The 24,042-nt window shown below is 36.6% G+C and overlaps 1 protein-coding gene across 12 annotated transcripts in view; it reads left to right on the top strand.

Annotated features, from left to right (window-relative positions):
* The window catches only part of IMMP2L (inner mitochondrial membrane peptidase subunit 2), an 848,424-nt gene that overhangs the window by 9,480 nt on the left and 814,902 nt on the right, over nt 1–24,042 (top strand). For 2 of the 12 annotated variants that reach the window (XM_070617584.1, XM_070617585.1), the window contains exon 3: nt 1,349–1,415. The exons of 4 other annotated variants lie outside the window; for them this stretch is intronic. In XM_070617584.1, coding sequence (XP_070473685.1) covers nt 1,409–1,415 — 7 coding nt within the window. In that variant the 5' untranslated portion in view covers nt 1,349–1,408. Of the gene's footprint in view, nt 1–1,348; nt 1,432–9,474; nt 9,606–24,042 lie in introns of those variants that run through there. 6 more of the 12 variants (XM_070617583.1, XM_070617582.1, XM_070617593.1 and 3 more) reach the window with 6 other exon arrangements.

The following is a 24,042-nucleotide window of genomic DNA, read 5'->3' as shown; positions in this document are numbered from 1 at the left end:
TTCTTTCATGTAATAAATCATAAAAGTTTAATCTTTGCAATTTTACTCAAAACTTTATTCTGAGAGCTAGGTCTTTGTAATGACACTTTGACACACTTTTATATATCTTTCTGTTGAAAAATGTTTGTAGCATTTACAGTCAATTTTTGAAAAATTATCTTGCTTGTAGCTGGAGGACACATTGTAAACACATTATCAAGTTCTAGTTTTGGAACCGTGTATAGTGAAGACATTTTTTAAAGAAGGGAAATGTTTGTAATATGTTTTATATTTTAGGATAATTTAATTTCATATGATTTCACATTATGTAGACCAGTAAATTCAGAGCATCTCAGGATTGTTTTCTCCTTTCTGCTCTCTCTTGTGGATTTTCCTGCAGATTTCCCTCTTTAGGAATTCTTTATCTCCTTAGCCACTATCTGTCTGCTCCCTCTGTTGTCTGTACTTAACTTCCTCCCTGTGTGTGGGCTTAGTCTACAGACGTCATGTTAGAGGATGAGCCGGCTACAAGGGGCAGAACAGCGGTTGCGAGGAGCACTGGATAGAGCAGAGTTCCCCTGAAGGTTACGGTTAATGGACAAGGTGTTCTTTACTAAATAGGTAATAGTGGACCTATGAAACAGCGATTGGTAGGAAAAGATTAGAGTTGCCACAGATAATTTACCTTAGTTTTTTCGATAGACTTTATTTTTTAGAGCAGTTTTAGGTTCACAGCAAAATTGAGTGGAAGGTACAGAGATTTCCCGTATACACCCTAACCCCACATGCATAGTTTCCTCCATTATCCATATCACTTACCAGAGTGGCACGTTTATTACAATTGGTGAACCTACATTGACACATCGTTATCACCCAAAGTTCATAGTTTACATTAGGATTCACTCTGGGTGTTGTACATTCTATGGGTTTGGACAAATGTATAGTGACGTGTCTACCATTATAGGTAGTATAGAGTAGTTTCACTGTCCTAAAACTCTACTGTGCCCCGCCTTTTCATCTCTCCCTCCCCTCTGACAACCACAGATCTTTTAACTGTCCCCATAGTTTTGCCTTTTCCAGAATGTCATATAGTTGGAATCATCCAGTGTGTAGCCTTTTGCCTTAATTTTTAGTATGCCTGGTGTAGCAGATTATTTACAAAGCATTTTGGTATTTTTCCAAGAGCTTATTTGTTTAATAGTTGCTTTAATAAGAGTTTTATTAGTGTCAGATTAAAATAGTAAATAGTTATTACTTAGTTTTGTTAAATAGTAACTATATAGTACTGTTATTATGTAAGGGTAGTTTGAAGTATTTTATAAACTGATTAGCCTGTGTTTTTTATGTCTCACTATTTGTCATGTTTAAGAGAAGTATTGTGGTCTGCACAAATGGGTTGTGACAACACAGAAGAGTAATAGTTTGAGACATGTCTGGTATGTATGACTGCAGGTTAGTACTCTAAACATTTCATTAAAACCTTTATTTTAAAACTTAAAAAATTGGCATTAAATATAAATTTCTAGACATTAAAGTGGTACTGTAGAGGGAAAAGTATGTGGAATGGGGTTATGAAGACTTTTATTCAAGTGCTGGCTCTGCTTTCAGCTATGTGAACATGAACTTTTGGTCTCTGAACTTCATTTTCCTTTTGGGAAAATGGAGATAACATGTACTGCGTAGGTCATTTTTGAGGACTATGTGAGCTGTTTGGAATAATTCTGTGTAAATTTTAACTCATTACAAAGAAATGTGAGGAATTATTTTGTTAATGAGTCATACTTGATCACTGTCTTCAATTTAAACAATTTTTTCAGTTTTGCAGAAAAGTAATCAAGGGCAATAATAATTTGAGGTTAAGAAGGCAGTATTGCTGGAACGATAGTTATTTAGCTATGCTTGAGGAAAAAATGACTGCATTTTTTATCTGAATGTGTCTTGTTGATTAAGCCTGCTTGTGTCTTCTTATGAAAGGTATACACTTCGGGATATTCTGGTTTGTGTGCTTGGCTCCTAATCATATTTATTACCTAGTTGTCAGCTTGAGATGTTAGTCCTCCTTCCAGAAGCATGAATTATATTGCCACATTCTGTATAGAGTCAGAGACACATTATTTCCTGTTTATGGTGAGAAAAGTCTAGATTCTAAAGCTCTTATGACCGGTCCCTGTGTGGCTGAAGCCACTAGGGCAAGGTAGGGTTAGGTAGAAAGATTCTGGGGGAAGAGAATAAAAATAGTCTTGTGAAGTTGAAGTCCTGAGGCAGGTGATATATTAAATATAATTCTGGTTTCAATCAAAATGTCCCTCTAGTTTAAAATACTTAGATGTGTGGTCAGTGACATATTAATGAATGAAAATTATAGAAAACTTTATAATTCTGTTTTTGAGAGTGCTTGATGGTGCTTAGTTCAAGGCAAAACTGTAATAGTCATGCTCTGTCAGTACAGTTGACATCTTTATTATATTGCAGTCTCAACTTTTTGTAGCTCTACTAATTTAAAGTTATGGTGTTTTAAGAGGGTTAATCTGACAAGCATTTAGGATCAGTTGGAAGGTAGAGGGAGTAATGCAAAGTAGACCAATTAGGAAACTGTAATTTATTTGCAAGATAGTGAAGATTTTTACTGTAATTGTGGGAATAGGAAGGAGGAGATGCCCAGAAAGCATTAAAGAAAAGAATGATATGAAAATTCTGCATTGCCAAAAACAGAACAAAATTTTAAAAAACTATAGCAAAAAGCAAAGACAAATTAGGAAAAAGATTTGCAATTCATACAATAGGAAAAGGGCAAATTTCATAAATATATAAAGCATAACAATTCAATGGGAAAAAGACTGACAATCAAATAGAAAAATAGACAGACACAAAGGATATAAATAGTTAATGTAAGAGAGATGCAAAATAAAACTTCCATGAGATACCCTTTTTTTTAACCTATCAAATTGACAAAGAAACAAATTTTGAAAACATAGTGTGTTATTGAGGGTATAGGGAAATAGGCAGTGTATCGTTGCTAATGGAAGTACGACTTCGAATTTTTATTGAGACCAATTTGGAAATAGTTATCAAAACTTAAGATACACATATCATTTGATCTTGTACTTTTGTGAAATAATAGATATTTAAGAACATTCTTGGCAGCAATGGGAAACAACTTAGATGCTTATCTGTAGGGGACTGGATAAATAAATTATGGTGTATATAGTGAAATATTTAGGCAGCTTATATATACTGAACTGGAATAATTATTAAGTCAAAAAGGTAAGGTGCAGTGAGCAGTATTAGTAGGTTACTATTTTGGAGGAGACGAGATTAAGATACATATTTTCTTGTGTATGCCCAGAATCTCTCTGGAGAGAATTATAAGAAAATGGAAAATGCTTCTGAGGATTGGAACTTGGTGGCTGCAGAACAGGGATGGGAGGGAATTGCATTTTCCATTGTATACTACTTTTTGGATATTTTAAATTTTGTATTATACAAAGAAAATTTTAAAAGGAAGAAACATGTTCAGCTCCAAATGAAATTCTGCATTACATGTAGTCAACTCTGATAAATTAGGGAATAGAAAAATGAATTGAATTGAAAAAGAATTCTGTCGTTCATATATCTGATAAGAGGTTAATATCCAGAGTATAGAAAAACTCCTATAACTCAACAATAAAAACAAACAATCCAATTAAAAAAAGAGCAAAGGACTTGAATAGACATTTTCCAAAGAATATATGCAAATGACTGATAAGTGCATGAAAGGCTCAAAATCATTAATCATTAGGGAAATGCAAATCAAAAGCATAGTGATATACTACTACTTCACACTCATTAGGATAGCTATTATTAACAAAATCAAGGAGATGTCCCCTTGGCCGAGTGGTTAAGTTCTCGTGCTCAGCTTCAGCGGCCCGCTGGTTCACATCCTGGGCGTGGACATGGCACTGCTCATCAGGCCATGCTGAGGTGGTGTCCCACATAGCACAACCAGAGGTGCTCACAACTAGAATATACAACTATGTACTGGGGGGCTTTAGGGGAAGAAGAAGGAAAAAAAAAAAAAGAAGATTGGCAACAGTTGTTAGCTCAGGTGCCAATCTTTAAGGAAAAAAAAAGTAACAAGTGTTGGAGAGGCTGTGGAGAAATTGCAACCCTTGTGCACTCTTAGAATGTAAAATGGTGTAGCTGCTATGGAAAACAGTATGGCAGTTCCTCAAAAAAATTGAAAATAGAATTACCATATGATCCAGCAATTCTGCTTCTAGGTATATACCCCAAAGAATTGAAAGCAGGCTCTCTAAAACCCATGTTCATAGCAGTATTATTCACGATAGTCAAAATATGGGAGCAACTCAAGTATCCATGGATGGAAGAATGGATAAACAAAATGTAGTATATGCATGAAGTGGAATATTATTCAGCCTTAAAAAGGAAGGAAATTCTGACACATGCTACAAGGTGGGTGAATCTTGAGGACATTATGCTAAGTGAAATAAACCGGTCACAAGAAGACAAATACTGTGTGATTCCATGTATTTGAAATACCTAGAGTAGTCAAATTCATAGAGACAGAAAGAAGAAGGATGGGTGCTAGGGGCTAGGGGTAGGAGGAAATGGGAGGAGATGTGGTTTAATGGGTATAGAGTTTCAATTTTGCAAGATGAAGAGTTCTGGAGATTGGTTGCACAACAGTGTGACTATACTTATCACTACTGAACTGTATCTGAAAAATGGTTAAGATGGTGAGTTTTATATCATGTGTATTCTACCACAATTAAAAAAAAGTTAATATAATTCTCCCTCAAAAAAAAAAACAACCCTGTGGTATAGAGGTAGGGAGGATAAATATGTAAATAAGTGGCTATGATTTAGAATATGTGTCCAAATGAGTTATAAACAAAGATTTGGGGTGGCACAGGATGGGGGGTATATAAGGGAGATTGCCTATGACTTCACAAAATAGGAGGTGATATTATGAGCTGGCATTAGAATGCAATATTTATGGGGTGGAGAAGGGTGGAAAGAAATTCTGGGCTGAAGCACAAGTAAAGGCTTAGAGAGGGAAGGGGAAGGGTAAGATCACAGAACACAACAGATGATGCTGGAATAGAATTAGGGCAGCATGGTGTCTTGATGTCTGAATGTTGGACCACAGAATTGGGACTTTGTCAATGACTAATCATCAAAAGTTTTTGAACTGAGTAGTAGTATCGTGGTCACATTTTAGAAATCTGTATTTTTAGGAAGGATATAGGTAGTATGGGAGCTTAGGAGATTACTTAAGAGCCTGTTGAGATTCCTTAAATGGAGTCCTTTTGCAGCGTTGTGCCTTTGCTTTACTACAGCGGCCATGAATCCCTTGCTTCTCAAACCAGACGGGATGAATTCTGTCTGAATATGCCATTTCTGCCCAGGCTCGAGCCTGGGATGTTAAGATGTGGTCAAAAGAAGTCTTGGGGAGTTTGTTGGAAGTTTCTATGGGCCGAGCTGACCAACCAGGCATAGCTGGGTTTTTTTCTTGGTTTTCTCTTAATATTGTAAAATATGTTGTCCTTTTCCTCTGAGAGTGTGACTGTGTGTGGGAGCACCTGACTTCTGGGTGCAGACATCTTTGTTCTTAGTGTTGTATCCTAGACTGCCTCTCTCAGAATAAGAGAGAGGGTTGGGCTTTTTGTCTTCCTCCTGCTTGGGTTTGTCTCACTCTTGTCTTGTTTGGGGTGTAAACCCCTCTCAGGGTTCCTTTATCCTCCTGCTGCCTTGTTTCTTGCCTTGTTGACTCTGCCTCTTTCTTTCAGAGTAACCAGTTACATTCCTTTCTCTGTAAAAAGCCAATGTATATTATTTTTATCTGTGTTGAATGTAAACCCTCCTCCCAAAAATGCTTTCTTCTCATCTTGTTTTGCTTTTCTGTTAAAGTAAGCCCGAGTCCTGTTTGTCCTCTGCCACAGAGGCCATCTTTTTTTAGATTTCTTCCAGCTGGTGGAGCAGAATATGTTTAGTACACAAAAGGCTAGAGACTTTATATGCCAAAGTTTTTCCCTAAGTAAATCAGTGTACCATATAAATTCTTTGGCCTTATTGATTTTCTCTGTGACAGATGAGGTATCTAATTTAGTTGCTTTGTTGATGTTTCATTGTTTTGTCTCTTCATGCTGTAACCTTGTTCTTTCCCTCTTTGCATTAAAGAAATGTGAACTGAATTCATAGAGTTGGTAGAGACCATACTCAGTTTTAAAGATAGAATTTGTCCTTTAGCCAGGTATTAGAAATTGCTCAGTTTGCTTCCTTGATTTCTTTTTCTTCCTAATTCTCAGGTGTCAAAGGCAATAGGATATACACATCCACACCATTTAGTAAAGAGGGATGGGATGGATTCTGAATTCCTTTGTCTTGCTAAATTTTCTCCCCTGCTAGGAGTGGTGCAGAAAAAAAAAGTCTGAGAAAAAGTATTTTCTGATCAGCTTCTATTGAAAAGACTTAATCAAAGTAGTCAAAGGGGAAAGATATTCTCAAGGATTGCTACTTGATTATGAAAAAAAAAATTGTGAGTGATGATTTATCTTAAGTGTGATTCTCTCTTGGGGAAAGTTTGCTGTCCTATTAGCACATATTTGCATATCTTTTACTTTTAACGAATATATGATTGGATCTGAAGATAGAAGGCTATATTTGCTCTCATACAAAATTTGATTTTATGGTACTATCGACTGCCTAATTATTATCTTTGCTCAGAAAATGTCTTTAACTGGGGAGTCTGATTAGTTAGAAAACATGCTGTGGAGACGGGTGCCTTAGGATTAATCAAGGGTAGTCTTGTTCGCTCATACAGAGGGTTTGTCTTGACCCTTTGCCTGACACATGTTTTCGTTCTCAAGCAAACCAATATGGGTAAATTGGGGAGAATTAGTCATACTAGTAGGCCTTACTAGTTGCAGGAGGTGACTAGGGTACGGTGATGGTAGTTACATCAGCTTTGTATTTGAAAAGTAGAACACGCTTATATGATTTTGAATGTTTAATAGACAATGTAACTACTGCATAAAAAGTGGTACTTTAAAATTAATTGCAGTTTTTGTTTAAAAAATGTGGTTGATTTTTAAGTACTCTGTTCTGTATTTGCTTTTGTGTTTGCTGAAAATGTTACACATGAAGATTATGCTTTAAACACTGTAAAATGTTTTTCTAGTATTATCTAAACGGTTGTGGAGAGTGTTACACTTTAAAGGTCACGTTGATTTTGTGGCATTTCCAATTTTACATTTTATACATACAGTTGAATTGGTTTAGCTCCTAGTTGAGTGTTTAAAGATCCGGGTAATAAATGTAGAAGGGAATTTGCAGAAGGGCACAATGTTTTGGGATGCACATATCTTCCAGCTTTCTCTTATTTCAGCAGTGGAATTTCAAATTTTAAGAGGCAATTCGGATGGCTGAAAGGACAGCAGGATAACAAGGGTTTTCAGTACTTGTTAAATTCAAAGACAACTCTATTGTATTTTTCTATTAATTGATATTGTATATAGATTTGTACTTTTATTCCTTTTGTACCCCTTCCCCACTTGAAAATTTATTAGACATTAATGAGATGAGCATATACCTTTTATATGGTGGATTGAACTAATTGTGTATTCAGAACACTCTTCATACAAATTGCGTCTGAATGCTGTAACAGCAGTTATGAAATCAATAACTCATCCTGCTCTGTGTTCATCGGGAGTGGTGAATATTTACTGGGAGTGGCGAGTAACTGAGAGGCAGTGGAGCATAGTGCTTAAGTGCACAGGCCACGGGGTCAAATAACCTGGACTCAGCTCTGCTACTTACTAACTGTGTGACTTTACGAAGATTACTCAAATATTCTGAGCATGAGTTTATACCTTTTAAAATGGGATATAAATAGGGTTAACATAGGGATTAATTTAGTGAGTTAGAGTAACAAAAATTTTTATTGTAATGTCATTGATATAGTGATACAATATTGTAGACAACTCAAAATGAGTATTCTTTATTAGACTGAAATTTTTATTTCATTGGTTTCACAATAAAATAGTTTTTTACAGTTTTTCTTTCTTTTTCCAATTAATGTTTTTTTCAGAGATTATAGATTTGATAATTTGCGGAAGAGTTCTTTTGACTGATTTTGTCAGTGGCCAATCACTCTATTAAAAATGAAACAAAACCTCATTGTAGTGTTAGTCAAAGATTTTTATGTAGCTCTTTAATATTTGTACTGAAGTTGACACCCAAGATGTAGCAGAATGTTGGTATAATTTTGGCTAAGGAAAAATAACATTGTAAATATTTCCTAGAGGGTTCTGTTAGGCACATTCCACTTCTAAAACTGACCTTTCATTTGTGATTTTATTATGGCTCTTTTTGCTAGCCACATTTGAAGAGGTGAAATTGCTACTTTTCTTTTTAATTAATTGTATAACAAATTACTTGCCTAGGGAGAGGTCGTTGGGAGATATGCCTAGTCTTTTTGCAGAACAAGGCTACATTAGGTTCTGAAAAACTTCTTCATTATTCAAAACTGATAGATATTAATTTAAATTGCTTTGAATTTCTATATGGCTCATATATTTTTGTCTAGCTCATATATTCCCTAACATCTATCAATATTGTTACTGGATTTTCTTTCTAAGCCATTTACTATAACAACCATTGTGATGTTCCCTAATATCATTTGATGTTGATGAAGCAATATAAATAAGTTTTTTACAAAATTGGAAAGATCAGGGAATTATTCTCAGGGCTGTTGAGCTGTTGATTAAGTTGTAAACAACCTATTTGGTGACCAGTATGAAAATAATTTAATTTTATTTATTATTACTGGTGTTTATTTGCAAATGGGGTCATACTTATCTTTGCTGCTCAAAGCAGGAATATATTAGAAGTTTCCCCAAGTGTGTGTGTTAACCTAAACTATCCAACCAGCCACTCAATGTGTGTTTGTTAATTGAGCACAGGTGTGAAGTAAAGATCAGACAAGAAATTTAACAGTGTTATCATTAGAAGTGAACATGTCATGAGCAGCAGAAGTCAGAAATGGTCTTGGAGCACAGGTGCAATGATGATGATAATGGGATATATCATTGAAGACAGGTAATTTTAGTACTGGGAGGAGGGAACCATTCCATGGATTTCTGATATGGAAGGTAAAAGCCTGAAGTTAGACTCATAGAATTATAGATAGTTGGAGCAAAGAATCTTGGAGATACTCTACTCAGACAGATAAAATGAATTGCCTAGTCATTGGCAGAGCTAGGCCTTGAATCTGTTTTCTGATTTCTAATTTGGTACTGAGCGTAGGAAGAGGAGAAAAGGTTAACCCCCAGAAGAGTATGGGCACGTAGTTCTTTGGGAGTGACACAGGCATGGAGATATTGTCAGATGGATTGGGTGGCTCTCAAAACAGCCTGCTCTGGCCACCTAGTTTCTCCCTTATGCTCCTGACTGGCATTTAAAGGAATGAAGTGTCTGATACAAGCATACCAAACTGTTTCCATCAGCAGTGTAAGTGGGTGGTAATATAAAACATATCTAAAATTAAACAAGCAGTCAAGAAACATTGATGTCGCACCTGCAAATGCTTAGCAGAATTCCAAGACCACTGAGGACTCTGGAGAGGGGTGAGACATGGTACTTACCCTTTAGGGGCTTACAATCTAGTTGGGAAGGACAGATATATCTCTAGAAAAACCCTAACAACACTGAATGCCAAATGAGGGTGTGGCTGGTACACACTGGATGAGTTTGGAGGTGGAAGATGGCACTGTGAGTTAGAGTGCTCACAACAGGTTTCCTGGAAGAGATGAAAATTAGGTTGGTTGTTTTTCACCTCACTAGATCTTAGGAGTAATTATATGTGTTCAACTGTAAAAGTTTTGGATTCGCCTAACTTATTAAGTTATAGAGCTGGGAGTTGTTTTCAGGTGTTTATCTGACTTTTGGTTGAGCGCCATTCCACAATTCCAGCACTGTTGTGTGTAGGACGGCGGAAGGTTTCTGTGTGAGAGGATCCCATTTCTGCTTCTCAGTCCTGGGTATGTTCCCCAGCAGATCGAATTCTCCCCGCTGGTCTGAATGTTGATGAGGGAGCACCTCCACGTTTCACTTACCCTCTTCCCTTTTTGTTTCTTTATTGGCAAAACAGCTAAAATTGTGGGTTAAATGTGAGTTTGGTGAATTTTTCCATTTAAGGTGATCTTTTTACCAAGAAATTAAGGTGAGACAGGATATTTGTCTACAGTACATAAAACATAACAACGGCTTGCATTTACAGTGGGCTTTTCTGTTGTTCAGTTAGATTATTTTGGTATTCTGTGTTATGAATCGTTAACTTGAAGATTGATACATAAAGAATGTCTTTAAACATTGTAAGATAAATACATTTAGAAACAGCTGCATCAGAGAATAAGTATACTTCTCAAAACCCGTGTTGTTTTCTCTCTTCCTGGATATTTCTGCATTCAAATGGTATTTCTCATTTTAGCACAAGTAAGGGCCTGTAAACCTGACAGCTAAATTTACTCTAAAGAAGAAATATGAAAGACATAAGGGCTGGAATTATATAGTGTGAGCCTCAATCCACTGCTGATTCTGTCAGGCAGTGGTTTTTAACCTTTTTCTTTTCTTCTTATTTTAATGTGGTGAACCTTTCTTCAAAGAAAACCCTTTTTGGATTCTATTATCAACAACAACAACAACAACAACAGATAAAAACAGAGTGGCTCTGATTGAAGCAAGGAGTCGGGGCTTAGAGCTCTGCTCACTTGGTTTCTGCTCCTTTTGGCCCTGAGCCTCTAGGGGATCCTTAGAACATCATGGAACACGAGTTCAAAAATACCACTTTTACGGAAAAACAAGCTAAACATTTCCTAAAAGTAAGCTTTTAATCGGTAAAATTTTTTTTTATGCCTTATAGTTGAATGGGTGATGAAAAATTACTTGATCCTTGTTACCTATCTTTACTGCCTTTAGACATGAGTGCTGTATTATGACTTACTGAAGAAAAAAGCACCCAAAATATCAATCTCTTGAAGTTCAGTATACATATATATACAATATATGCATATATATATATATATATAATATATATATAATTCTTTTCAAAAACCTCTTTCTCCATAAGTATCTTCAACTCCCAAGTAAAGCTATCAGATGAGAGATGGGGATGGTCCGATAGACACATACACATGCTTATGTGTGTGCACATACACACATCACACAAACACAATTTTTTGCATGTGGTTGGGTAATGCCTTTCTCTCAATCCAAACCTCCACAACGTCCATCATATTCTGAATATAATGCAGATAGTCTACATGGACCAGAACTTATGAGGTTAGCTTATGAAAATAATTAAAAGATTAATTTTAGTAATAAGTTATTGGAAGTAATTTATTAATTTCCTCAATAAAACTGTATTGAACATTGAACACTTCTGTGCAAGGCAGTGACGCATGGCAGTGAACAAGAGTCCCTGCCCTCACAGAACTCACAGCCGATTGGAGGTAAGGATGAGAAAATCAGCTGTGATAAATGCTGTGGTAGGGGAAGCCCAGGATTTTATGGGAACACACAGGAGGGGCATCTAATTCAGACTCAGGGTGAGAGTCAGGGTGGACTTCCTTATGGACTGACATCTAAGCAAAACTGAAGGGAGAAAAAGAGTTGACCAAGACACAGAAAGATGGGAAAAGTAATAAAGACAGGAGGAGAACATGTATAAGGGCCCAGAAACAAGTAAAAGCACGATGCATTCTAGAAATTGCATGTGGCTGAGTTTGGCTGGAGCATGATATGCTGATGAAAGAGTGATGAGACCAGGGACTTAATCATAAGAAGCTGTGTATGCTGAATCTATTATGCTGTAGGAAGTGGAGAGTTATTGCAGGGTTTCAAGCAAGAGGAAGTTATGATTTATACTTTTTCGAGAGAGGGAACTTTGGCTAACTATCCTGTTGACCTTCGGGCAGCTGTTTGGATGATAGAGTCACTCTCTGACAGTAGAAGGACCAGAGAGTATGGAATACTGTGTTGATGTCTTTCCATAACATCCCCAGTTGCCTTTCTTTTTTATAAAATCTATTCATTTTATTTTTATGGCCCTTTTAGCCTTATCACAAAGGTGGAGTAATTCAAAAGAGCAATGCTTATGTTCAATATCTATAGGTCCACAGGTACATCTTCATTCTTTCAGTATTGAAACTGATATGATGCCCGGCACATAGCAGGTACTCAATAAATGTTGATGTGAAAAGAGTAAGTACTGAAGGAAGAGAGGCCAACTCAATTCTCTCTTTTTGGTAATCATTTCTCTGATTTAGTCTTCGATAATTTCAACATCAGCTGTTTCTTAAATGCACAAGGGTCCAACTACTGTATACTAGTACTAATGATAATTAATGAAACATTGTGTATTTTAAATAGTTCAAATTCAGAAACTTTCCATTTTGCTATTAGGTCTCAAATTCATTTAACAGTTGAGTATGCAGATATAATAATCAAAGAACAGTGGAAAACTTTATTTACTCAGCTCAACAATTATACTTTGGAAATTATGTAGAAGGATAATTTATGAATTGAAAATGTTTTTGTACCTGCAAGGGGACTTCATTTATAACATATGTCTGAGAATGATCACAAAGGAAACATTTTTAAGTACAATTTGCATTTTATTAAACTTAACAGTTTATAAAATACTTTCATGGTATTAATTACTTATACTAAATTAAATTAGCATTTCTAATTTACCTTTTGAGGCTAAATACCCAGTTCTTTAGTATTGCCCAATTTCAGAAAATAAGCAAATCCAAAGGTATTTTTCAATGGTTTATAATCATTATTGACCTTAATTATTTAGGTGATCAAATTTTCCCATATTTAGCCAGTAGGAACATCTTTAAGCAGGCCCTATGTCCTTTTGATGTCCTTCTGTCATTTTTCTGAGCACTTCTTTACTTGGTGGCATAACAAGATGTTCCAGACTCATCTTATACATTCCCTGCCCCAGCCCTAGATTCAGCCCTGGAATCAGGCCTTTCTCTGAAGAGCCCTGATTCCTTCTAGTGAGGAATGGTATTGGAACTTAAGATCTGGGTAGTAGATATACTTATCACTGCTGGGGTATGTTTGGTTTTAGGTCTCGAGAGCGTTCTTCCTTGACTTTTTCCTGTGTATTTATGTCTCCTTTTTTCCACCAAGAGCACCCTGGCTCCCAGATAACACCCTTACCCATTTGCTCAATGCTACAGTGTATCTAAAATAGTTTCAGAACTGCTTCTCTCATTGTTTGCATTTCCCCTCCCCTGTACTCCAACTGAGGGTCTATAATTCAATACTACCTTCAAAAGTTAATGGGATTAAAAGAGGGTGGGAGGAAACTTTTGCAAGTGTTTATGGAATATGTTTTGGATATGTTTATGGAATGTATTGTGGTACCGGTTTCATGGGTGTATACTTATCTCCAAACTCATCAATTTGTATGTATTGAATATGTACAGCTCTTTGTATGTCAGTCATACTTCAATACAGTGGTTTAAAAAAAGAAAAGACACGTGAAGGGTGAACCGCCATGGTGGGTAGTGCAGGGTCATTAGGAACTGCTGCCTCCTGAATTCTTTCACATGAGAAAGAAATTCTTTTACTCTCCCTCTTGTTCCTGCCGTTGGTAGGGGGGAGTTACTTGGAGTAGTTCCTCCTCCCCCACCACAGTCTAGTCTGTTTAATTCTCTGTCTTGTTTAGATTTTAAGTGTCTCATGGGGCAGGAACCATTTCTTTCTCTTTGTATTTATAATATATAATAAAAATGTGTGAGGTAAATCAGGACCATTGAGATTGTTTTGCCCTATGTTTCATTGAAAAGTATCACTAAAGCAAAAGAAATTTAAGGTTTCTTTTCTTTTTCTTTTTTTATTATGTAATGTTTCTCTACCTCTTTGCATTTTACTAAGAATAGTATAGGCATTTCTCTGTTAATGCCACGTTTGCAGTCCTGAAAAATCTTTACTTCTGTAAAATCATGTGCTATAAGTGATAGGGCTTATAGGGAAAATAGGATCAGGAACAGATGATTTAAAACTAGTGGAATTTTGTAAATAGAACTAACACAAAAGAAATGACAGTTGTAAGAAAAACAATGTGGTTAAATCTCAACTGGCATTTATACCCAGCATCACAGTCTGTCTTAGACCTTAAACCCTGGTTTTCCTCCCTTGAGTTGTAGGTCCTTAAAGTCACCCACTTTGTTAGAAACTAATTTCATCAAAGGTGAAAATCTGATCCGGGGTGTTGACTTATCAATTCTATTTTAAACACAGGGGAAAATATTTTGTATTTCTTCATCTGTACTCTCAGCTTCCTCAGATAGTTTACTGTAGAGGAAAGTCTTGAAGCCCCTAAAGGAGACTTTCCATTTTCATGCATATGAGCAAATTTACATTCAAGAAATATCTGTTGTAGCAGAAAAGACTAATGTTAATTTGCTTTAGTATATAAAGATAATATGTACCCATTATTGAGAATTTAAATAATATGGAAAAGTATAAAGAAGAAAGTAAAAATCCCTTGACTGCTGCCAATAAATACTACTGCCATCATTTGAGTTCATATTGGTCCTCACCTCACCATTTTTGATGATGGATGTTGTGTGTATATATAAAATTTCATGTAAATGAGTTCATATTACACTTCTAGTTTTCCAGCTCTTTTTCAAAACAGAATTCAAGCAATATAGCTACACAATGTCCTGTTGAATGATTGCAAATTATTGCACTGTATGCATGTCATAGTTTATTTTTTTGTGGACATTTAGGTTGTTTTCAGTTTTTCGCTGTTATAAATAGTGGTGTACTGAAAATCTGTGATCGTATCTTTACACCCTAGAAGTGGTGTCTCTGCATCAGAGGTGTGTTCATGTAACATTTTGGTACGTATTGCCATATTACATTTAAGAAAGGTTGTACCTATTTACACCGCCAGGAGAGCATGAGAGGTTCTATTTTCCCACACTGAGTACTTTTAGTTTTCTAAATCTTTGACAGACTGATAAGCTAAAAAAGGTGATATTTTATTTTTATTTGTCTTTATTTTATTACTAGTGTGGTTGGATATATTAAAAAATTTTTTTAATTGTAATTTTAACATTTTTACTGTTTTATTATTATTTTTTGGTGAGGAAGATTGGCCCTGAGCTAACATCTGTTGCCAATCTTCCTCTTTTTGTTTGAGGAAGATTGTCTCTGAGCTACATCTGTGCCAGTCTTCCTTTATTTTGTATGTGGGATGCTGCCTCAGCATAGCTTGATGAGCAGTATGTGCGAACTTAACTGTTACGCCACCGGGCGGCCCCTATTAGTGTGGTTGAATATGTTTTTATGTCTTTATATACTATCCATATTTTGCTTTCAATGAAATGCCTTTCACGTATTTTACTTACTTTTAGAACAGCTGTCTTTTTTCTTATAATTTATAAGAATTGTATAATTTTAGAGATATTAAACTTTTGAGATTAGTATGTGTTGCAATTTTTTATATCAGGTTGATTATCTTTTAACCTTATTTATGGTATTTTTTGATTATTATGTAGTAAAGTCTATCAGTATTTTTCTTTTATGTTTTCTGGGTTTTGTAAAATGTTCAGAAATGCCTCTTTCTACCCATAAAAGACTGTTTGCCTTTATTTTCTTTTATTACTTTTATGTTTTTATTTTTTGCATTTAATCTGTGAGTTTTCTTGTCTTTATTTTTCTATAATGAGTTAAATAAATATCCACCTTTAATTTTTTTTCTTTTTCAAATTGTGGCTAGTTATTTGAACAGTTGTTAAATAAAGCCTCCCCCCATCCCCCTTGTGAGTATCTTTATCATATACCAAATTTCTTTGTGTCCTTGGATCTATTTCCAGGTTACTATTTGTTATTTTTGCAAAACAAATTACTCCAAAACTCAGTGGCTTAAAACATTTATTGTTTCACACAGTTTCCATGGGTCAGGAATTTAGGAGCAGCTCAGCTTTGCAGTTCTGGTTCAGAGTCTGTCTTAAGGTTGAAATTAAGATTTCAACCAAGCCACAGTCATCTGAAGGCTTAACTGAGGTGGGAGGATCTCCCTTGTAGGCCGCTCATTCACATGGCTGGCCAAGTGGGTGCTGACTACTGGGGGTAGGGAGGCCTCCATTCCTCTCTAATTGGGCCTCTGCCAGGGCCAGTTGTCCTCATGACATGGTGTTGGCTTGCCTGGAAGTAGAGATCTGGGAGAGAGTACCAGGAGGAAGCTATCCTCTTTACGACAAGGCTCAGAATTCACAGAGCATGATTTATGTCACATTCTGTTTGTTAGAAGCAAGTCACTAAGCCTACCCCACCCTTAAGAAGATGGGAATTAGGCTCATCATTTTGAAGGGAGCCCTGTCAAGGAATTTGCAGGAATATTTTTAAACCACCATGGCTGCCGTTTGTTCCATTCATATATTGACTACTTCTGCATGAATATCATAGCTTTTAATACATTAATTCATTTAAAGTCTTATATCAAACTGATGGAAGGTTGCATAATACTATATTCTATTGTATTCGACAGCCATTGGCTTTTACTGGTCAAGTATGTAAAAATAGATATACAAAATAACATGCATAATAATCTGGTGACATTTTATGTTGCTTTATTTCCCAACTTCTCATGTTTCTTTGGAATTATACAGTAGGGGTCTGTTTTGTTTTAGGGGGCAAATTCATGCTCAGAGACTGAGTTTGTCTTTACCAGCAGTTTATTTAACACAGGTTCACTGAGGGAATTATAATAATTTCACAAGCCAATAACATACAGGATACTGTCTCTTAATAAGCCAGTAAAGAAATACCATACTCCAAACCAATGATAGATTAATCACACTATTGTTCCAGGCAAGAGGAGATGACAGGAATAAAGTCCAATTTCAGTTGAAGTGTACCTTTTCTACAAGGTTGGTTTGTGGGAGAGATGGCTTTGCCAACCAACTGAGAGCTGACATCCAGCTGCCAGCACAAAATAAAAGTCCCTTGTTGCTAGAGCAGGTTGCTAGGGAATGAAGGCACTGGTGTTGATGGGCAGTCTGACCGCCTTTGCAGGGCGGCTGCATGGTTTTCACCATACTGACCAAGAATGCCCGGCCACAGCAGGAGCTAGTGCCCCACGGGTCTTCAGAGTTAGGTCAGTAAGGAGGCGCCTTGCACAGACTGCACCTCTTGAATAAGTCCTCACAAACTCTTGGTATTTAAAGGCTAAATGTCCCCTAGCCACAGTTGCTTCTCCACATCTTATCATAAGTCCCCAGCAGTGTCTGTCATCAGCTGAGCTGCTGAGTGTTTCTCAACAACAACAGAAGTCAAATAACGACCTCCTGACACAGCTAACTGCACTCTTAGATTCGGACAACCTGCTTTAAACCATGAGCAGGTGGAAAAAAAGAAAACAATAACTTCACTTAAGTCATAAACAAGTGGGCTTGAAATCATATTAAACAATACATAAGAGGGTCATTGTATTTCATTGCAGATGCCTGCCTATGGCATTTTTAAAAATTGTTTTACACTATTTCATACTTCCATGAGTAATTTTAAGTGCTTTGATTGGCAGATTCATTCTAACTTCAGGGAATTGCATGTTGGTGAAATTTCACAAGTATCTTAAACAATATCTCCTAATATACAGGCAAGTATGAAAAATCAAAATTAGGCGTTTATGTGTGGGGAGCAATCTAAATAACATCTCAGCTCCATATGCTGTAGTACTCACCAGGGCCTCATTATGGTCCCTGGACTTTCTGTGCAACAGACACTTGAGTCCAGAGAGTGCTGTGCTCCATCTGCCTTAGTCTCCAGGCTGCACAGGATGAGCCTCTTTGTACTCTGACCTCTTGGCTGCTTTTTTTTTTTTAACTTATGTTGCCAGCCTGGCCTTTATTGGCGTTTCAATGTGTGCGTGCGCACGCTTGTGCTTGCACTTATGAGTTTAAAGGACCACAGCCACTCATTCCAAAGCCATTGGCTATTGTTGCTGTCACCTTAAATTGCATATCTGTTCTCTGGCTTGCATCTTTATCCAGTACTCCGTTTGCACTGCTGCTGCATAGCTCCCTGTGGACTTCAGCTGCCGTAGATGGGCTGTGGGCAGCCTTCCCAAACTTCCAACCATAGTTTGGACAGGTTTTATTTTTGACAGACTAATCAGAGCCTTAACATGCTTTCCTGCTGGGGGGAGCCTGTGTTTCTAATTTTAATTTTATTGTTCTGTAAAGAGTGATAATAGTCCCTGGGCTGGCCATAAGTTTGCCGGCTACGTTGTATTTCCCAGTCCCACCTTTTCGTGACCTTACCTTCCCATCTTAGCCTCTTTAGAGTCTGGTGGCCTTGGTTATTTTGAGAAACCTTCCTACTTCCTATTCCCAACCCTGATTAAAGGAAAAGCCATGTTTTTGCTCCTTATCTCTTGATGTTAATTGAATTGATGTGTTATATTCACTTACAGGCATTGGTAGTCTGGTAGAGAAAGCAGCGTATTTGAGGCTTGAAGCGTAGGAGGTTAGAATAGGATTTTCATGAGACCTTATAGTCATGTTCTTTTAAAAAATATCCTCTTCCACTTACTGTCGAGCCTGTTAGAGACCCTTGTGCCATTTGAAAATAGGGCAGAAATAGGGTTGCTGTGAAAAGTAACCAAGAGAACAAATATGAAACAGTGTTGGACAGTAGGCCAAAATATGAGGTAGCAAGGTAGGTCAGGAGCAGCAGAGCTCATACCTCGGATGCCTGTGCTCCGGGCTCTGTGTGTCACATGGCGTTTCCAGGGACATTTTCCCATTGCTCATGTTATTGCCTGATGCTCACTTTCTAATATTCTTGTTTATTTGGCACTCTTCTTTTTTCAGGTTCTCAATGTTGTCGTCTTTCCTTATTTCCCCTGTCTCACTCCTGTTTCGTAGTTTTGATTTTTGAAGGGTGTGAGATTTTTTATTTTTGAGAGGGATGCTCTTTCTGTTTATGGGCTCTCTTAATTTTTTAAAACCAATTTCACACACAGACAGAATGCTAAATAATGTGGTATTTTCTTTTTAGCTCTTCGGTAAGTATTCTGATACTGGAAATATGTTCTTTTGCTAATTCAAAATATTATTGCTTCAGGAATAAATATGCTTATGGTGAAATAGTGCAAAGTCCTCTAATTAGTTTGGGTTGTGGATGAGTACCCGGTCTGTTTCATTTACACATATATTTAAGTTGCCACATTGTTAGCTTAAAATCCACATTGCCTTTAGGTTTTCCTTAATGATAGCAGTTATGCTTGTCTACTAAATTGGAAAAAAATATGGAGTGCAGTGTTGAAATCTGAATTTTGTGGTTATTAGAGTTTAAAGCTTACCAAGCTTCTCCTTGCTAATGGTTATCATTTAATAGGATTTTTCTCATTTTGTAAAAAGCTATTCACTGTCCTGTTGATTTTTATGGTAAACTGTTTTTGCAGAATTTATGTCATTTTAATAACTGAAATTTGAGATTGGGCCTTAATTGTAAATGCAGTCAAATGATGTCTGTATGGAGTTAAAAGATAAGGATAATTTATAGGACTAGGGTGGCCTAAGGCAGCTCTTGGAGAGGCCTAGTGTAGTATTATGGGTTTTATTTTATATGGTTTCCAAAAATATTGGAGTCCTGAAGACTTCTATGTTGCTAAGGAACAAAACAAAGCAAAATAAAAAGTATTGAAGCTAGTCTTATTCCTGACTTCTCATAATATATATCCTGTTCCCTGGTCTGGCCAGCATTCTCACTGTCTCAAATAGGCCATATGTACCTTTACTCTTATAATCTTATTTTCCTCTTGTCTGAGAAATTTACCAAATGTAATTTATCCTTCTTTTATTTCCAACATTTTAATAAAATTTTTAAACATACAGAAAAGTTGTAATAATTTTATAGTGAACCTTATTAAACTCACCACCTACATTCTAATTTATTGTTTTCTTTTCAACTTTTCTCATGAAATTTTTTCTTGTAATTCCACTCTTATCTTTCTTTTTTTTTTCTCAATGACTATTATGTAGTTTATTCCTGTGGTCCAGTTCTGGCACTAAGCTATATTTTTCTTTTATTCTGCTTTTTTAAAAAAACTTCTCAAAACACCTAAAACAGTGCTGGTGTTGGCACTCTATGATTCTTGTTAATTGGCCAACAACAGGAAATATGATAGTATCTAACCAGTCAAAGCTAAGAACAAGATTAGGTTCAAAGCAGAACAGCCAGCACTCTGTATATTAGGTGTCCTATTACCTACAAGATAGCTTTATCAGTTTTATTGTATGTAATGGACATCCTTAAGTCTATTGTCCTATTTTGATTTGTTATTGCTAGCCTTCTTCTTTAGACATGCTTTTATCTGAAGAAATATCTTTTATTTGATGATCTAGCCATTGTTCTCTAACACGTTACATGTAATTTGAACTGAGGTGTTAGATTCAGAGCCACCAACTTCCCACTGACTTCCTCTCTTTACACTGCTGAGCCTGCAGAGCACCGCCAGCTTCAGCTCGGACAGGGGGAGTGCTCCTCTTTCACTGAGGCAGAGGGAAAGGTGGGCATAACCACATGACATTTGCAAGTTCAAGGAGTCCTTACCAAAAACTGAGGAAGCCTTTGTGAATTTGCATATCCTAGCTGTTTTCTGGTGGTGTTTTCTGTCTATACCAGTTGTAGAACGTGCCCTTGGAATTCATTTGCTTTTAAATGTTCTTGACTTAAAAGTGAATCTGTGAGTTTTAACCTGTCTTCTCTTAGTGTCCAGATACTCATCAGTACACCAACAGAGAGTTACAATTATCTCTGTCAAAGAAGTAGTTTTAGGTCAAGATAGAGGACCCTTATTTTCATCGATCTACCAGTGTGGACTGTTTTTTGGTATCTTTGCCAGAACATGATTCATCTTATGTCTAACCCATTACATTTCTTCCTTTATTTTTTTGGCTGGTTTTTCTTCATTTTAATTTTTTCTTGCCATTTTGTCCTTTCTGTGAATTTTCGAGTGAGAACTGTTAAGTCACACAAGTTAAACAGTGAAGAATTTGATGCTGGTGTTCACATTCTAAAGATTACCAATTGTCTATTTTTATAATATATTATTTATTTATAATGTGAAAGAACTAAGGTAGCCCTGAAATTTTTTTTGAATTGGTTTCTATAGATTACTTTCCCAGATGTGCTTCCAGTGGAATCAAAATTGTTATAGTTCATTAGGTATTATTTTTCTCCTGATTTAGTCCAAATGTGTCCTAATGCCTCCTGGTTTCACACATGCTTAGACTCTGTTTGCAGAGTGAGGTTATTGGTACCAGGAGCTCCTGGAGAGATCTGTGGAGCAGGCCTGATCTTATGTGGTCATCTACTCATTTCTTGTGATCTTGTTGCAAGTCCTTCTGGGTAGGAACTATGACTTGGTCTTTTTACTTTTGGTGTTTTAGCATAGTGTCTAGCACAAAGCAGGCATTTAATGTAGAAAGAATGAAAATGCAAGCTTCACGTGGCCAAGGATCACACCTGCCTTGTTCTGCATTACGTCCTCAACCCTTAGCACAGTTCTCAGATATATAGCTGGTGATCAATAAATGTATATTTATATTGAGTGAGTCAGGAACTGGATGTCAGATTTGCTTGGATCCCTGTTCTTATATTCTCTGATATTCATAGTTTGATATATAGTTTGAGTTTATAAGTAAAATCTTGATTTGGTTATCCAAATGTGCAGGCTTACTACTATGATTGAAAAGTTGCATTTTATGTAAGATACTGCTCTGCAATTTATTATTTCCCTCTTACCTTCAAACCTCCCACACAATTTTTAAATAGTTTTTATAATTAGGATGACTCGAGATGTACTTATCCACCTGGTTGCTATGGATGAGTGATTAGTGACTTTGTACAAGCTGAAATATGAGCAAGTTTAAGAATGATTTCAGATGAATTCGTACATGATCAAACTATAAGTAGTCGTGAGAAGAAAGAGAAGCATTAACTGTACAGGTCATTATGTGGTTGAGGTCAACCTCATCTAGAAACTTTCCTTTGCAGGGGCTATATGCCAGGTGGTAAATATGATTTCAACTGACTCCGAAAGCTTATTTAAAAATATTCTCAGTTTAAGTACTTCAGCAATGAACTAGGTGTACCTACTACTTAAGCAATGATTTTTCAGGAGCAATGTTTTGAACTTAAATGACTTGTATAGTTACTAAAAGGAGGAAGTTACTGATAAAAATTATTGCCTTTTTGCAGGGGTGGTTTTAGTTGCATATTGTTATTGCTTAAAGGAAATTTTCTCAGAGGCAGCGGACTTTATGTGCTTATTAGTTGGTAGCTTTAAACATTGAAGGTGTGAACAAAAGACCAGATCATCCCAATGATTCTTTATAGAAAAGAAAATGCATTAACTTTACCAAAATGTGAATGCCATAGAACTTTGAACATTCTATTTGATAGGACTTGACATAGAAATGTAATGTCCATTTCTTCATTTATGTATGGCTTCTTTAGTATTTTAATGATAGTTAGAAGCTTTATTTAAAAATTTTTATTTAATTTTTTTAAAGATTTTATTTTTTTCCTTTTTCTCCCCAAAGCCACCTGGTACATAGTTGTATATTCTTCGTTGTGGGTCCTTCTAGTTGTGGCATGTGGGACGCTGCCTCAGTGGTTTGATGAGCAGTGCCATGTCCGCGCCCAGGATTCGAACCAACGAAACACTGGGCCGCTAGCAGCGGAGCGCGTGAACTTAATCACTCGGCCACGGGGCCAGCCCTGATAGTTAGAAGCTTTTAAAAGTGTTTTATTATTATGAGGTATAAGTGTCTTTCACAATTCAGGTACAACAGGACTGTGCGTTTCTTTTGAGCCTCTGAAAACAGTGACCACTTATTTGCAAGGTAACTTTTATTTGTTCCCTTGGCTTGGAGCAGAATCTGCACACTGGAAGATTGGCATACCTCCCACATGCTCCTTGAGAATCTTTCAATAGAAGAGTACTTGTCCTGTCTTTGGTGTGCAGGAGATGGCGGCAGTGCCCTGGTCAGCAGAGTAGTGAAAATGAGACGTGAAAGACCAGCAGGTTTTAGGTCTTTACCTGAAATGTTTTTTTTTCATAATTTGCACTCACTCCAGCTGCCTCTCTGCTTCCCCTTTTTAACTCGTTGTTTAATAAAAGCGAAGCCTGTTTTTCTTTTCCACACTTAAAAAAGTCTCAAACCTAAAAGGCAACTTCATATCTCTTCTTAGACTTAGGAACCTGAGGGCCTTTCTTTATTTTAGCATCTGCTGAAGTCCTTGAGAAACAGTTAAAAAATTTATAGGGATACGGAATGTTGGACCTAGAAAGGGTCTTAGAAGTTGAATCTAACCCCTTTCTTTTTACAGATGAGGAAACTGAGGCCCAGAATTGAGTTGATCCAAGACCTGCAGCTAGTTACAGACTGAGAGAGGATGCCACCTCAGGGCCTCTGACTCTCATTGCCCTGCTTCTGCCTGGGTGCTTCAGTGCCTCAACAGGGTAGCAATATATTGGAAAGTATATATTGGAAAGAAGAGGGCAGGCTCAAAATTTTGGGAATCTGAATTTAATGCAACTTATGTTAATGTCTTGTTTTCCCTTAATTTATGTTGCAGTCATGCATGCAATCTTATAACTGGGATAGCTGTGGCATCATCATATTTGAAAGCTTTCCTCATTTCTGTGCTGCAGGAATCCCTAGTTACTTAGTGAAGGTCCACGCTTGCAGGGCACAGTGGACAGCAAGGAGATCGCTAACTATATTTTCATTCTGTCATATGTTTGCTACTTCTGTTCTAAGAGCCACAGATGTTTAAAGCATGTTTTTCTATTTGCATTTGTCTCCTGTCCATTTTTTTGGTCTAAATCCTCTGGTTGTAAGCCTATTTGACCTGATCACTAAGATAGATTTTTGCTTAATATTTCAGCAAGCATAGGTTTGCGTGTTTAAAGCCAATTTCTTAATTACTTAAAATAGTCAAGTAGTCGTGCCGGTT

The sequence above is a fragment of the Equus przewalskii genome, chromosome 4 (genome assembly GCF_037783145.1).
Source record: "Equus przewalskii isolate Varuska chromosome 4, EquPr2, whole genome shotgun sequence".
NCBI classification, from domain to species: Eukaryota; Metazoa; Chordata; class Mammalia; order Perissodactyla; family Equidae; genus Equus; species Equus przewalskii.
Note: the sequence above shows the minus strand (reverse complement) of the source record. Positions and strands in the feature narration are given on the sequence as shown.